The sequence below is a fragment of the Carlito syrichta genome, unplaced genomic scaffold (genome assembly GCF_000164805.1).
Source record: "Carlito syrichta isolate Samal-C Ts95f unplaced genomic scaffold, Tarsius_syrichta-2.0.1 Scaffold300491, whole genome shotgun sequence".
Lineage (NCBI taxonomy): Eukaryota > Metazoa > Chordata > Mammalia > Primates > Tarsiidae > Carlito > Carlito syrichta.
Window position 1 is genome coordinate 69,602 of NW_007244587.1, and position 15,787 is coordinate 85,388.

The 15,787-nt window shown below is 42.6% G+C and overlaps 1 protein-coding gene across 1 annotated transcript in view; it reads left to right on the top strand.

Moving 5' to 3' along the window:
• The window catches only part of CHD6 (chromodomain helicase DNA binding protein 6), a 96,867-nt gene that overhangs the window by 63,748 nt on the left and 17,332 nt on the right, over nt 1-15,787 (top strand). Inside the window, exons 18-21 of the mRNA XM_008054734.1 lie at nt 8,164-8,224; nt 8,905-9,121; nt 10,908-11,116; nt 13,356-14,927. Of these exons, the coding sequence (XP_008052925.1) occupies nt 8,164-8,224; nt 8,905-9,121; nt 10,908-11,116; nt 13,356-14,927 (2,059 nt within the window). The remainder of the gene's footprint in view (nt 1-8,163; nt 8,225-8,904; nt 9,122-10,907; nt 11,117-13,355; nt 14,928-15,787) is intronic.

Genomic DNA, 15,787 nt, shown 5'->3' on the forward strand with positions numbered 1-15,787 from the left:
CATTCTGATGTCAGGTCTGTCTATTGAGGGTTTCTGTTTTGGGATTTGTGTTTGTTTTTCCAATTTATTGTACTTTACAAATCTAAAATTTCCTTTCAGTTCTTCTTTGGATCTTTTTTTGCTGTGACTTTCCATTTTTTAGTTTGTAGTAAGGATATTCACAATGGCTCATTGATGACTATTTTAAATTATTATGTTGGCCGGGTTCGGTGGCTCAGCCTGTAATCCCAGCACTTTGGGAGGCCAAGGCGAGTGGATTGCCTAGGCCCGTGCGTTCAAGACCAGCCCAAACATCTTGGTGAGACCTCATCTCTACAATAAAATAAAAACTTAGTCAGGCATGGTAGCGCACACCTGTAGTTTCGGCTACTTGGAAGACTGAGGCAGAAGGATCGCCAGAGCCCAGCAGGTTGATGCTGGGGTGGCCGTGAGTGTTCTACTGCACTCCAGCCTGGGCAACAGAGTGAGACTCCGACTCAAAAAAAAAAAAAAATATATATATATATATATATATATTCACAGACATATATATATATACATAATGACACATAATTTTAAGATCTATCATCTAAGCATGGGTCTCTTTAGTGTATTTTTCCTTCAATTTGAGATCCTCTGGTTCTTGATATAGGTGATTTTTTTTTAATTGAAACCTGGACATTTTGGATATTACAGTGTGAGACTTTGGATCTTATTTAAACCTTCTGTTTTAGCTGACTTTTTCTGCCACCTCTCTTGGCAGAGGAATGGGGCAGGGAGGGAGGATACCTTGTTTCTGTGATATGGGAAGAGAAGTTCGTGTTTCCAGTCTATTCCCATTAACACCTGAAAGGCGATTGTTTCTCTTTATTGTTGGGCAGGGATAGAAGTTCAGCTTCCCACGTGCTCTTTACTGACACCTATGAGTTGAGGCAAGAGATCTCATTACTACCTTTCAGGGATGAAAATCCTGACTTATTACTTAGCTTTTCCTGATACTGCTCCAGCAGGGGAATGGGATACCCTGTCACCACCTGGAGAAGGTGCAAGTCTAGGCTCCCAGTAGGCTGGGATGGATGGAGTGAGCCACAGTTTTTTCTGTGTTATTGGGCTGGGTATAGCAGTTATTGTCTTAATATTTTCTGTGTTCCTAACCTGCACCTTTCCTAGTCCTTTGCTAGAAACAACTGGCTTTTCTTGGGACTTTTTTGGTCTGTGCCCTTTGGCATATCCAGGTAACTGGCTTCTTTAACTCTAAATCTAGGATATATGTGGGGGGAAGGCCCTATGTAACTCATCAGCATGCTGTTCCTTCGGTCCTAAGGTCTCTAATTTGTCCTGCCTTCTCTTTTAATTTTTTTACATTTGTTTTATATTTAATATGTAGGTGTTTTAGTGAAGAATAGGGAAAATTGCACATCCCCAAAGCAGAAGTTTATATTGCTTTTTATTTATTTATTTTGAGGTGGAAGGATCACTGGAGCCCAGCAGGTCAAGATTAGGGTGGCCATGAGCATGCCACTGCACTTCAGCCTGGGCAGGAGAATGAGACTCTGACTCAAAAAAAAAAAAAGAAACAAAGAAAAGGTAGCCACCAGACTAATTATTGACCAGGCCAGTCTCTGAAAGTTGTTCATATTAAACTTCATGTGCTTAACTGATCAGTCAGAGTGACACTAAAAGGAGTTGTGACACTAAAAGGAGTTGTGATAGAATCGGTATAAATAAGTAGGGTTAAACTCTGGAACTACTTTTGATTCATGTATAAAATGAATTCCTGAATGATTTCTTTTGCTCTTCAAATCCTTAAAACCTGACACATTAGACTATCATCAAAAGCAGAGAGAATGGAAAGTGGATTCTCCCAGACTTTGAGATGGACAGACTATAAACAGATTCAGCTTAACTTCTAGCCCAAGTGTTAAAACAACACTTGTAGAGGACTGGCTAACACCTGAGCTAGGCCTGCTACCCATCCTACGTCCCTCTCACCTGTACCTCCTGCATTGAAGACACTCAAGTGTTTCTCCCAACTCTATCCTTAGGCAGATCAGCAGCAGGCAGAGTTAAAGAAGCCCGAAGCCTTGTGTAAGGGGCCTGTTCACTAAGGCAGATTGGCAGAATCTTAGCATTGTAGAAGCCTTAGCGCACATCTGAGTGGTCCCTCAGTGTGCCATTCCCACTATAACATAGCTATTGGATCATTCCAGCTAGGTTAGGGGCTCCTGGGAGTTCATGGGAAAACAAAAGGAACAAAACCTTCCAAGGAAGTTCGTTTCATTTTTGGACGATAATTCCTTATTCTGAACCAAAAATCTGCCTCCCAGTTGGTTCCATAGACCCCACCTAATTTCCTTTCTGGTACCACAAAGAACAGAACAGTTTTATCTTGCCTCTCTGATAGAATTTTGAATTATCGAGGTCAGCTAACCACTTTAATCTCTTTAAATCTCTTTTCAGGTGAAATAGTCCTAGTTCCTCAATCTTTCTTCATATCATATCATCTCAAGACCCCTTGCTACTCCAATCCCTTTCATAGCACACTCCTTTTTTCTGGAGTAGTCATTATCCTCTTAAAGTGTGGCATTTAAAGAAGCATAAAATGTTAAAGTTGGAAGGGACATTTGAGGTGATCTAATCTACTCCTTCCCCCACCCTCTCTCTGTTTTAATACCAATAGCACTTTTTTTTGTTTTCAGTGAGAGTCTCACTCTACCTTCCAGGTTGGTGTGCAATGGCATGATCATGGCTTATCATAGCTGCAACCTCCTGTGCTCAGGCTAAGGAGCCTCCCAGGTAGCTGGGACTACAGACACATGCCAGCCAGCTTGTCCGGCTAATTTTTTATAGAGACAAGGTCTTGCTGCATTGCCCAGGCTGGTCTCGAACTCTCCTGGACTCAAGCCTTCCTCCCACCTTGGCCTCCAAAAATACTAGGACTATTTGTGTGAGCCACTGCACCCAACCCTAATACCAGTGGCGCTTTTGATTGGGAAACGATTACTAATTTAGATGCAGCTGGATTCAGTGAACCTATGGAGACCTAAAGCAGTTATCTGAAAGTTTGTTGGTTTGAAATGACCTGGAGCCTAGAGTTATAAACAAAATCTCTATCAAACTCATTATGTATAGAAAATAACACCTCTTTTAACAGAAACAGCAGCAAGCAATGGCACAACTTTCATTGTTGTAGTTATGGTGTAATAAGCATGACTTCTTGCTGGTGCCACCGTTCCAACCACAGGTGGCTGTGCTGTGTCTCAGGTGCTCTCTATAACAGGAGGTCTGTGGATAGATTCTCACTTCTGAGGTTAGAAAGAACTTTCAGGGAAATGTCTAAAATGGCCAAATTCCATTGTAAGAAAACTTTATTAGGAACTGAACAAGCACATTTGTCTTGTAAGTTAAGAGTCTGAAGGTTCTCTGAACACGGGTGGGTATAGAACACGGGTATGCTTACAATGCACATTTCCCCTTCAATTAGGCATTATGCCCATTGTAGAGAGGAGTAAGCTCAAATAATTTTAATCAACTGCACAAAAAAAGTCATGTAGCCAGAGATGCTCACATCTTTTTCTAAATCCTGTGATCTTTCCATAATAAAATCCTGAGTGTTATTGCTGATGGTATTTGGTACATATTTATTTTCTACATGAAGTTGATTTTCCTACAAAATGGAAAACACAGTGAGATCTGAGGTCTTTTGTGCCATGCCTTTGTACATCCTGTCATCTTGCACAGAGAGTCTTTGTGTTCTCCTGGCAAACCCCTTTGCATTTTTCAGTATCTTGCTCAAAAGTCACTTCTCAGATGAGTTTACCCCAACCCAATTTGGATCTAGCGCAATTGGAGAACTTGCTTGTTTTCCCACTATTGAAGAACACTTATCATACTGCATGGCCACAATTTATTAATGTGTCTCTCATAATCTCCCTGACTGGGATCCAGAAGAATTAAAATCCTATCTTTTTCACTCTTGCAACTCTGGAACCTAGTACCGTTCCTGACACTTTAGAGACACTCATCATTTGGCTAAATGTGAGAAGACAGCTTGTCACTTGTTCTGTTGGCTCTGGCATTTTTAAAAGCATGGAGGAAATTCTGTGTCTGCAGGTCCCACCCGTTCTGCACTGCTGTTGCCACAACCTCCCCCACGCCAAGACCAAATAGAGGAAGCAAAAAGGCCTGGAGGGGCAGCCATCAAGAGAGACTGGACCCTCTACTTTCAGTTAGGGAAAAAGAGCCCCATGTCCCAATAGAGAAGTAGCATGCATGGAGTTAAGTTAACTTTTGGTTACTGGCAGTGCTTTTCAGGTGGCCCAGTGTTTCTTCCATCCACCAGAGGCAATACCACACAGTGGTTAAGGGTTCGTCCTCTGGAGTCAGACCTTATTAACCTCTCCCCATTCTGCAGTTCCTTCCTGTTTAAGATGAATTGTTATGATGAATAAATGAAAAAATACAGTACAGAATCTGGCAGCTTATGTGGGGGCTCAATAAACCTTTGTTGTTATTGCTACTAGTTTATTACATTATGAAACCTTCCTTTAAATGCACACCTTAGTGGAATGATAGAAATTTTAAGTGATATCTAGTAAGTGGGAATATTTGTATTTTCTCATTCCCAGCTACCATTTGATGAACATATGTATTTTGGCAGATTCCTGCTCCGTTGCCCAGGCTGGAGTACAGTGGTGCAGTCATAGCTCACTGCAGCCTCAAACTTACAGGCTCCAGAAATCCTCCTGCCTCAGCCTCCCTAGTAGCTGGGACTACAGCATGTGCCACCATGCGCAACTAATTCTTTTTTAATAGAGATGGGGGTCTCGCTGTATTTATTGCCCAGGCTGGTCTTAAATTCCTGGGCTCAAACAAACCTCCTGCCTTAGCCTCCCAAAGTGCTAGGATTCCAGGTGTGAGCCACCTCACCCAGCCTGTGCCAGCTTTTGATGAATCACTTTATATATATCTACTCATTTGTACCCCTCAGTCACCCTATCAAGTAGGTATTCTCTACATTTTGCAAAAGAAGAAATGAACTTAGAGAGAGATGAAAACAGATTGCCCACAGCCAGATAGCAGTAGATTGTCAGACTGCAAACCACATGGCCTCAAGATGGAGAAATTGTGTATTATGACCAATCGGTGTCCTTTGTTGTTAACGTTCTAGTTAGCACTCTGGGGCCCTTCGCTTTGAGATGATTGATTCATACCTCTTCTAAGATGAACATCTCTTTCAAATTGATTCATGTAAGCAGAAATTGAGATCGTAAATGGTAGACTGCATTGTCTAGATGCGTGACCTTCTGTGTGCCCAGGACTATTTCTGCTACGGCACATCACACACTCACATCAAACTGGTTACTAAGTAAAAATTTGGGGGGGGGGGTTGGAGTTGGAGTCTCACTTCGTCACCCAGGCTGGAGTGTGATGGCACGCTCACGGCCACCCCAGCGTCGACCTGCTGGGCTCAGGCTATCCTTCTACCTCAGCCTTCCGAGTAGCCAGAACTACAGGCACTTGCTATCATGCCCGGCTAATTTTTGATTTATTATAGAGACAAGGTCTTGCCAAGTTGCCCAGGCTGGTCTTGAACCCACAGACTCAGGCAATCCTCTCACCTCAGCCTCCCAAAGTGCTGGGATTACAGGCTGAGCCACCAAGCCCGGTCTGTTAACTAAAATTCTGACCCCTTTCTCACTTGAGCTACTGACATACTAGGTCTTCTTAATTCTGTCATTTATAGAGAGAGGATGTACCTCTAAGAGAGGACAGGATACAGAAAAACATACTTCTAATACCAAAAGTTTTCTTTACTTGAGAGGTTTTGCCTAAAGCTATTCGTGTTTTCTAATTGCACCAACAGAAGCTTTTAGATGGACTGAAAGGGTAGCCTGCTGTGTACCTACCTCACACCAAGCTGGGAGCATGCCCCCATGGATTTAGGATATGATTGTGCCCACATCAGTCTCCAGTATGTTAGTATGTTATAATAAGGAGCATGGTAGCTCTGGGACCTGCTGTCCATGATTTTTTTGGGGGGGGGTTATCTTATTTATTTTTTTATTTTTTATTTGGAGTCTCTCTCCGTCACCCAGGCTGGAGTGCAGTGGCGTGCTTACAGCCACCCCAGCATTGACCTGCTGGGCTCAGGCGAACCTTCTGCCTCAGCCTTCCAAGTAGCTGGAACTACAGGCAAGTGCCACCACCCAGCTTATTGGTTGGTTGATTGATTGATTGATTGATTGATTGATTGTAGAGGTGAGGTCTTGCCAAGTTGCCCAGGCTATTCTCGAACCGTGGACTCAGGTAATCCTCTCACCTCGGCCTTCCAAAGTGCTGGGATTACAGGCTTGAGCCATCACATCTGGCCTGCTGTCCACATTTTATAGACTGTAGAACATTTCTCAGCTATAAGTGTCTGTGCTTGTAAATTTTAGCATTCAGAGGATCTTCTCAGATACTGCAAGGATATTCCAAAAAGTTTTCTCTGGCAGAAAAGTGCATAAAGTATAGTAGGTTGGTTTTGTTTGTTTTTTAACTATCTAAGTAGGACAAGATGAGATCTCATGTTTACGTGCCACTTCAAAATCGATCACAGTAGATCCGCCTGAGGTTTCCACCCTTCACAGACATTAACTGGCAGAGATAGTTCTGACCCAGGAACGTGAAATTAACTAGTGTTCCCCACATAACTAAATAAGTTTTCACCCTCCAAAATCAATTTTCATCTAAGATTCTGATGTTGCCCTTTTTTAGATAGCTTGACAGATGAAAATATTGGTTCTCAAATCAGACAGCCTGTATTTGAATCCTAGGCTCTGCCACTGACCAACTTTGTGATCTTGGGCAAGTTACTGAGTTTTTCAGGCCTTGTTTTCTGCATCTGTAAAATGAAGATAGTAATAGTTTCTACTTCATGAGACAGTTCTAAATGAGATAAGCCACAATGCTGAACTCACAGTTCTTAGTAATATCAGCTATTGTCACTATTCCGCATTAGAGAGAAATACACTCAGAAAATGGGCTCCTGTTCTTCTTTACTATCTCAGAGTTTCTCTTTTAGATTCATCCATGTTATTAGGGGCCCAAGAAAGTGTTTTGAATTTAACTATTGGCAGTTGAAGGTGTCTGTCCATGCCTGCTGTATTAGGTTACTGGTCACCTGTGCTGTGCGTTCCAGTCCAGTGGGCAGCAAACATTTTTTATTAAGGACCAGATAGTAAATATCCTGGGTTTGGGGGCCATATATGATCGTTGTCACATATTCTTCTTCCCTTTTTTTCATCCTTTAAAAATGTAAGAACCATTCTTAGCTTGAGGGTCACACAAAAACAGTCTGCAGGTCACAGTTTGCTCACCCTGTCCTCTGTAACCCTGCCCTCTGATATGGCAAAGTCTTAAAGATTCTGTGCTATTTCATTCAAGTCAAAAGATGCTAGTCAAAAAAGAGCACATCCTAGTGTTGAAAATGTGGTATTTTTTAACTGGACTCCAATCTCTTCTACCCCCAAGCCCTTATATGTATTATATATAAGGAGTTTTACGGTTCTGTTTCTAAGACCAAGCAGGATTTGTGGAAGGACCCATTAGAGTCAATTTGACAATTACACCAATGTAGATAAGTTCTCTGTCTGTGATATTACTCCAGATTCACTTGGAGCTCAAGTCATGATTTTAATTTTAAATTTCTGGGGTTTTGCACCATCAGGTCTCATGTCTGGAGCAGTCGTGTTTAATGAAAATATTGTCTGTTGCTGTGAAGTAAGCAAACCATAATGAATATGAGTGTGACACTTTTTCACAGAAAAAAAACAGGCACAACCTTTGTGAAATGGCAGTATTAAATTGCAAGTGATGATAGTAAAGCAAATATTTAAATTCACAACTAAAATGGTATTTGTAAAATGTGGTTGCTAGGGAGAGCATGCCAGTTCATCATTCCTCAATCTGATTCTCTATAGGCAGAAGCATTACACATGTTTCCAGGGGAGAGAGTACTTATTTTAAATAAATTGCTTTGTGGCTCTTTAAGACTATGCAGAAGAAAGCTTTACTTATCAGGTCCTGACTTGGTCTTTGAAATGTTCACAGGCAGGGGATGTCTCTTGTACATGCTTGCTCCTTCTGTACTGGTGCTTTCTGAGCTGCAGTGTATTGATGGATGGCTTCATTTATCCCTAGGAGAGTTCCAGTGAAGGAGGTGATGGCATTTTCGGTGAAAAGAAGGATGACAGCCGGGCAGGTGAGACTGTATACTTCTGAAGGCAAAGAAAAGTAAGGTCCCAGTTTATAGTTATCCTGGAGTTTATATGTAATCAAAATGCTGCTTTTTAAGGAGGCATTGTTTAAAAGCCAAGTAAGTTGACCTTCATCAAACTCTTCTGGAATCATACATGGAGCTTTAACCTGGCTCTGGTTTCCTCAGCTGGCACTGAAATTCAAAAGTGAAATAAATGTTAATATCTTAAATTAGGATGGAGTCTGAGAGATAAAAAAGAGTTGGTTTTTGTTTTGCAAAGTTTGGGATGTTTGGTTTGGGTTTTTTTGTTTCTGAATTTTCTGAATTCAGATTTAACAAAGACTTTGGCAATTGGAAGTACCAGCTACACAAAAGCCTATATAAAGAAGGCAACAAAGGGTCTGTGCTTCAGAGCAAGGTCCTCAAATCAGTTCTGCCCTCACAGAAAGATACATCTGTGTTTGTGAGATAACAGAACCGACCACAGCATAAGCTGTTCCTGATGCAAAATTGTACCTCCTCCAGCTAGATACCTAGCTCCCGGGCCAGTCATTAAAATGGTGACTACTTTGATTAAATTAGCTTTGTTAGAGTCAACTTTGTTTTTATTTAAACAAAACCAAAAAAGTCACTCCTGTTTTAGTTCTGTTTGTAAATACTAATATCCTTACTGATGTTTGAAGCCCAGGATGGCTCCGACCCAGACAGATCACCCTGGCCAGTTTCATCTGCTCTCACGGCTCGTCTCAGACGTCTGGTCACTGTTTACCAGCGTTGTAACCGCAAAGAGCTATGCCGACCTGAAATTCTGGGACCAGGTAACCAAGGATACTGGATTCAGGAAGAGATGTTCAGGAGAACCACAGAAATGGACCTCATCAACAAGGAAGTCCAAAAAAGGTAAAAGCCAGTGGCCACAGGGGCACAGTGAGCTGCCCACTGGGTAAAGGTGAACAAAAGGTAAAGCCCATAGCTGCAGGCCAAGTGTATTTCTGTTCTCATGTGAAGGTAGGTCATCTCCAGAATTCATTAAATCCAGCCTTCAACTGTAATAGTGTTGTCATGGTGACAGGAGTCTGATGAAGTCTAGGATACCCTCTGTTCAAAACTCCCAGACTAGTCGGGCTCGGTGGCTCAGCCTGTAATCCCGCGCTTTGGGAGGCTGAGGTGAGTGGGTTGCCTGAGCCCACGGGTTCAAGAACAGCCTGGGCAAGTTGGTGAGACCTCATCTCTACAATAAATCAAAAACCAGCTGGGCGTGGTAGCGCGTGCCTGTAGTTCCAGCTACTTAGAAGGCTGAGGCGGAAGGATCGCTGGAACCCAGCAGGTCGAGGCTGCGGTGGCTGGGAGTGGCCACTTCGCTCCAGTCTGGGTGACAGAGTGAGACTCCAACTCAAAAAAAAAAAAAAGTTCCCAGACTTTTATGATTTTCCAACCTGACACTCTCCCTAAGTCAAGCTCCAATCTCTGGGGATGTGGTTTAGAAATACCACACACACTCAAATATATCAGACCATTTCACATTCCCTAGTTCTTTTAGCAACAAAGGGAATAGTGTGCAGTGAAGCTGTCTTATTATAACTGCAAGTCCCTATCAAGCCTTAAGAGCAATAAATACCATGCAAAATGCAAGCCCAGAAGGAAGGTATAAATTACCAGAAGTTACTTGCCCATCTGAGGATTAAACTTCAAAAGGCAATACAGACTGCTAGCACAGGCTAGGAATGATGCCATTAGAAAATATCATCGAAGCTTCATTTCTTTTTGGAGAAACATACAGTGAAGTAAAAGAAGACTATAGAGCAAATTCAGTTACTTCTCTGTACCCCTCTCACTATATTAAATGTGGTAGTTCAGGGAAAATATTTCTCCCATCCTGCATAGCTCCAAAGCAAAGAGCCAGGGCCCTTTCTTCCCTCCTTCTCACTCTTCAGTGACCCCTCACCCCACCTCCCATTCCTAGCCAGATTCCCTCTGGGGTAGAAAGCACCATTCCCAAGGACTCCTATGATGGCATATAATTATCCAGCTCCCTCAAGTCATTAACTTACTCCTATAAGATGCAAAGACTAGAAGATCTTTGTGTTCCAGAGAAAATCATTGATATGAGTAACCTGCATATATAAAACCAAGACGAAAGCTGGTGGGAGTCAGGGGATCTGTATATTGAAGCAGACACTTCCCTTCTCAGCACCAGGTTCTTGTTCTATAAGATGAAGAGGTTGAATTTAATAGTCTGGAAAGTCCCTCCAAGATATCTGATTCTAGGTTATCATATGGGGAAAAAATAAGGCAAGATATTTAAGCATATGTAGTATTTTTTACATCTTTATCTCCTACAAGCAGAAGTTAACTATAGGTAATTCCTAAAATGTATTAATCAAGAGAAAGCAGGTATACACACATGATTTAGCCTTGGGAGATAAATACCAGAAGAAAGAGCTGAAAGATTTGAAAGTAGGGTGATAGGCTTTTACTACTTTTGCTACTCTTTGGGAGCAGGATGATAGCTTTTCATTATGAGCCTCTCAGCCCAATTTAACTTACATAAAAATAAACAATAAAATACGCAAACCAGCTCTACCTACTTTCTTGATGTCATGGACTCCCATAGCAGGCACTCTGTAAGTTGTCGGCTTTTGGGGGGAAAAAGCCACTCACTCTCCCTTTTTCATTAAATCTCAAGGTGGACTAGGAGAGAACAAGCAGACTTCTATAGAACAGTGTCATCCTTTGGTGTTGTTTATGATCAAGAAAAGAAAACCTTTGACTGGACACAGTTCCGCATCATTTCCCGTTTGGACAAGAAGTCAGATGAGAGCCTGGAACACTATTTTTATAGTTTTGTAGCCATGTGCCGGAATGTCTGTCGTCTACCTGCATGGAAAGATGGTGGTGAGAAAATTCTTTGTCATATTGTCAGATAAGACAAGAAAAGGACATGCTGATTTTTCAAATTGCAGAATTACTTTGGGTATACCTATGAAAGTAGAGTCTACCTGAAGAAATCAGGTAGAGACAAGTGGGCTTTTAGAAATCATGAACTTCTAATTGGGTTCACTCATAAAATAAACTCTCTCTCCCAAAATGGTATAACTTGGCCAGGCACAGTGGCTCATGCCTGTAATTCCAGCATTTTGGGAGGCCGAGGGAGGAGGATTGCTTAAGTTCAGGAGTTCAGAACACCAGCCTGGTGAGACCTCATCTCTACAAAAAAAAAAGGAAAAAATGACGAAACTCCAGTGGAGGTTAAAATTCAGATTAAAATTTCCTAGAAACACTGAGAGACTACCATTTACTTTTTCCAAAGTGTAGTTCCTTGGGTTTTTTTGGTCATACCGAGATTTATCCTACTCTGAACTTTGCACCTTCCTTAGATTAAATCTTAATAGCTTTAAATGTTTCCTCATATGTTGACTGATAACTATAGAAAGTGGCTGTCATTTAAACATCCCTGATCCAATAGACAGCCCTTTTGAGAAATTTCTTCCTGGTTGGCATTTGCAATAGCTTCCTTCAGGTCTCCCTGCAGCCTCATATTTGTAGATAAACGATCTGAGACCATGTGAGCATATTTTAGGAAATCTAAAACAAACATTGAGCCCACCCAGCATGTATTTAGAGCTGATGGCAGCATGCACAGAAACCCCAACCTTTGCCCTCCCGTGTGGCATGGCTAACGTGTTTCCATTCAGACCAGGGAGCTGGGTATATTGGAAAGATCTGAACTTTGGAGTCACACTGAAAAACCCTGGATTTAAATCTTGGTTCTGCCACCTTGAGCAAGGTAGCTTATCTGCTTATCTGAGCTTGTTTCCTCATCCTTGAAATAGGACATGCATGATGAAGAAATATTGAACTAGGTAACATATATAAAGTACCAGCCGGGCTCGGTGGCTCAGCCTGTAATCCCGCTCTTTGGGAGGCTGAGGTGAGTGGATTGTCTGAGCCCGCGGGTTCGAGACCCACCTGGGCAACTTGGCGAGACCTCATCTCTACAATAAAATCAAAAAATTAGCCGGTTGTGGTAGTGCGCGCCTATAGTTCCAGCTACTTGGAAGGCTGAGGTGGAAGGATCGCCGGAGCCCAGCAGGTCGAGGCTGCGGTGGCCGGGAGCATGCCACTGTACTCCAGTCTGGGCAGAGTGAGACTCCAACTCAAAAAATAAAAAAAATAAAGTACCTAGTGTAGAGGGCACATAATACATGCTTTTTTTCCTCTCAAAGAGACAGAATCTCACTCTGTCACCCAAGATGGGGTGCAATGGCATGATCATAGCTCACTGTAACCTCAGACTCTTGGGTTCAAGCCATCTTCCTGCCTTAACCACCTGAATAGCTAGGACTATAGGTTCAAGCCACCACACCCAGCCTTCTATCTATCTATCTATCTATCTATCTATCTATCTATCTATCTATTTATCTATTTATCTATTTATTTAGTAGAGACAAGATCTCACTATGTTGCCCAGGCTGATCTTGAATTCCTGACCTCAGACGATCCTCCCCACTTGGTTTCCCAAAGTACTGAGATTATAGTATGAGCCACTGCACCTGTTCAGTACATGCTTATTTACAGGAAACTAGTACTATTTCCAGAACTAGAGTTTTCATGCCCTCTTTTACCCTCCCTGAGTCTGTCCTTGTTTTATAAAAACATTCCATATCCAAGCCTGGCACAGTGGCTCAAACCTGTAATCCCAGCACTTTGGGAGGCCAAAGTGAGAGGATTATTTGAGCCCATGGGTTCAAGAACAGCCCAGGCAACTCGGCGAGACCTCATCTCTACAATAAATAAAATTTTAAAAATTAGCCGAGTGTGGTAGTACACGCCTGTAGTTCTGGCTACTTGGAAGGCTGAGTCAGGAGGATCGCCTGAGCCCAGCAGGTTGACACTGGGGTGGTCATGAGCATGCCATTGCACTCTAGCCTGGGCAACAGAGTAAGATTCCAACTCAAAAAAAATTTCATTTTCTTTTAGTGTCCCACTTTAGCAAGGGCCCACACACCTAAAACTGCCCTGCTGAGGAACTAGGGAGTTAAACTATAAGACTAAAGATGCAAAGGCTCAGGTGGGCAGGGAGTGTCCAGGGACTACCTTAAGCGACAGTGTCTGTGTTTCCCTGTCTCTCCAGGTACCCCAGATGCCACCATCTACGTTGAACCCATTACTGAGGAACGGGCCGCAAGAACTCTGTACCGCATTGAGCTGTTACGGAAGGTCCGAGAACACGTGCTCAAGTGTCCTCAGTTGCATGAACGCCTCCAGCTTTGCAGACCCAGCCTCTACCTCCCAGTCTGGTGGGAGTGTGGGAAGCATGATCGAGACCTGCTCATCGGCACTGCCAAACATGGGCTGAATCGCACGGACTGTTACATCATGAACGACCCCCAGCTGTCCTTCCTGGATGCCTATAGAAACTACGCCCAGCATAAAAGATCTGATGTTCAGGCACCAGGAAGTCTCTGTTGCCTTTACCAGACCAACTCCAAATTATATGACTCTCTTACATATACTCAAATGCGTAGGACTTCAGAGTCCCTTGAAAATGAACCTGAGAATCTAGTGAAAGAAGAAGGCAGAGATGATCATCTCAGTCTGCCTGATATGACTTGTGAAAACTTTATTTCTAAAGTTCAGGATGTCATTTCCATTAACCATGATGAAAGTCTGCTGCCTGAGTCCTTGGAGAGTGTGATATATGGTAAGAAGGTGCTTAGCCGAGAATCAGGCTCTTTTCAGGACATCCCAAATACCAGTGCAGAATCCAGAAAAGATACTATTGCCATCTCAGCCAGCAAAGATAGGAGCTGCCGGTCTGGTGACCATGAGGCAGAAATAGCTTCAGGCTCCTCTTTTATGAGTAGCTTAGAAGCAGGAGTAGCTCAAATGAGCATTCAAAATGGAAAACATCTGTTGATGTCTTTTTCAAAGGAAGGGGAGCTCTGCTGCAGTGAAGCAGGGCAGAGGCCTGAAAGCATCGAGCAGCTAGAAGCCAAATGCTTACCCTCCCCTTCCTTGGATCCAGGAAATGAAAGTGGGTTTGTAGATATGTGCAATCTTAGTATCTGTGATTCCAAAAGAAATCTGTCATCAGATCAGCAATTAATTGATTTACTAGAGAACAAAAGCTTAGAAAGTAAATTGATTTTGAGTCAGAACCACAGTGATGAGGAGGAGGAAGAGGAGGAAAATGAGGAAGAAAACTTAGCTGTGGCAACAGGCATGAGGGAAAAGACAGGGGTATTGCATCTCACAGAGCCCACTACTAACATCCTAAGGGAAAAGAGCCGGGTCTTTCATGTAGATGAAACCAAGAAAGGAAGCCTGGAGGCAGCAAGCCAGACTGCTGGACCACAGAAGACTTTCCCTCCAGCAACCTGTCAGTGTCACTGCAAACACATGGAAAGGTGGACTCATGGCCTCGAGAATGATGAATTTGAAGTGGCGAAGTCCAAGGCTTATAACCCAGACCTGTACAAAAGCAAAACCAATAATATTACTACCATGGAGGATGAGCCCACTGCTATTCCATCAGAGCCATTTAAAGTAAAGCATGAGCTTTTAAAAGAACCTTGGAAAGAAAGTATAGATGGGAAAAAAGGTTTCCCCATGTATCCTCTTGAAGGAAGTGAGCTCAAGTCAGAAGACATGGACTTTGAAAATAAAGATGATTATGATAGAGATGGAAACTGCCATAGTCAAGGTACAGTCTGTATGATTCAGTTCTCACTTGACAGGGAGATTAGGGGGTTGGGGGTGTGTTTAGTAGTTGTATGGCTTCTGAAACAGAAGCCACCTGCCCTCACTTTGATGTGTTTAACATCAAAGGTCATAGACCTTGGACTAAAAATTAGATTATCTGTGGTCATTCCAGAAAATTGAGGGAGACGAAAGACAATCATAGCATCTTTGCTGCATCAACTGTGTGATTTGGCAGGATCCTGTGTGCTTTTATATAATACATGTCAAGGGGAAGTAGTTTGTTCTTCCACTAGTTAGGGTGCTTCAAACTGGTTAAAGTAAAACAGGCTTGGGATATCAGGAACTCACAAAAACACAAATAAATTTGGTCTTTGTTAAGGTAAGCAAAGAAAGTTCCATTTATTCATATCATCATCAAAACCCTGTGGTTTAGGCCAGGCATGGTGGTTCACACCTGTAATCTCAACACTTTGGGAGGATGACTTGAGGCTAGGAGTTCGAGACCAGCCTTGGCAACATAGCAAGACCCTGTCTCTACAAAAAAATTAAAAATTAGCCAGGCATGGTGGTACATGCCTATAGTCCCAGCTATCTGGGATGCTGAGGTGGGAGGGTCGCTTGAGCCCAGGAATTTGTGACTGTAGTGAGCTGTGATTGTGCCACTGTACTCCAGCCTAGGAGACAGAGCAAGACCACGTCTCAACAACAAAAAACAGTCTGGGCAACAGTGAGACCCTGTTTCTAAAAATAAATAAAATCCCCCATCTTGGTTTTAGTCATTGTGATTAGTGGCTTATCTTGGGAAGGGTTCTGAACCCAAGTTAAAATTTACACACTAGCTAATATAAGGACTGAGAAACT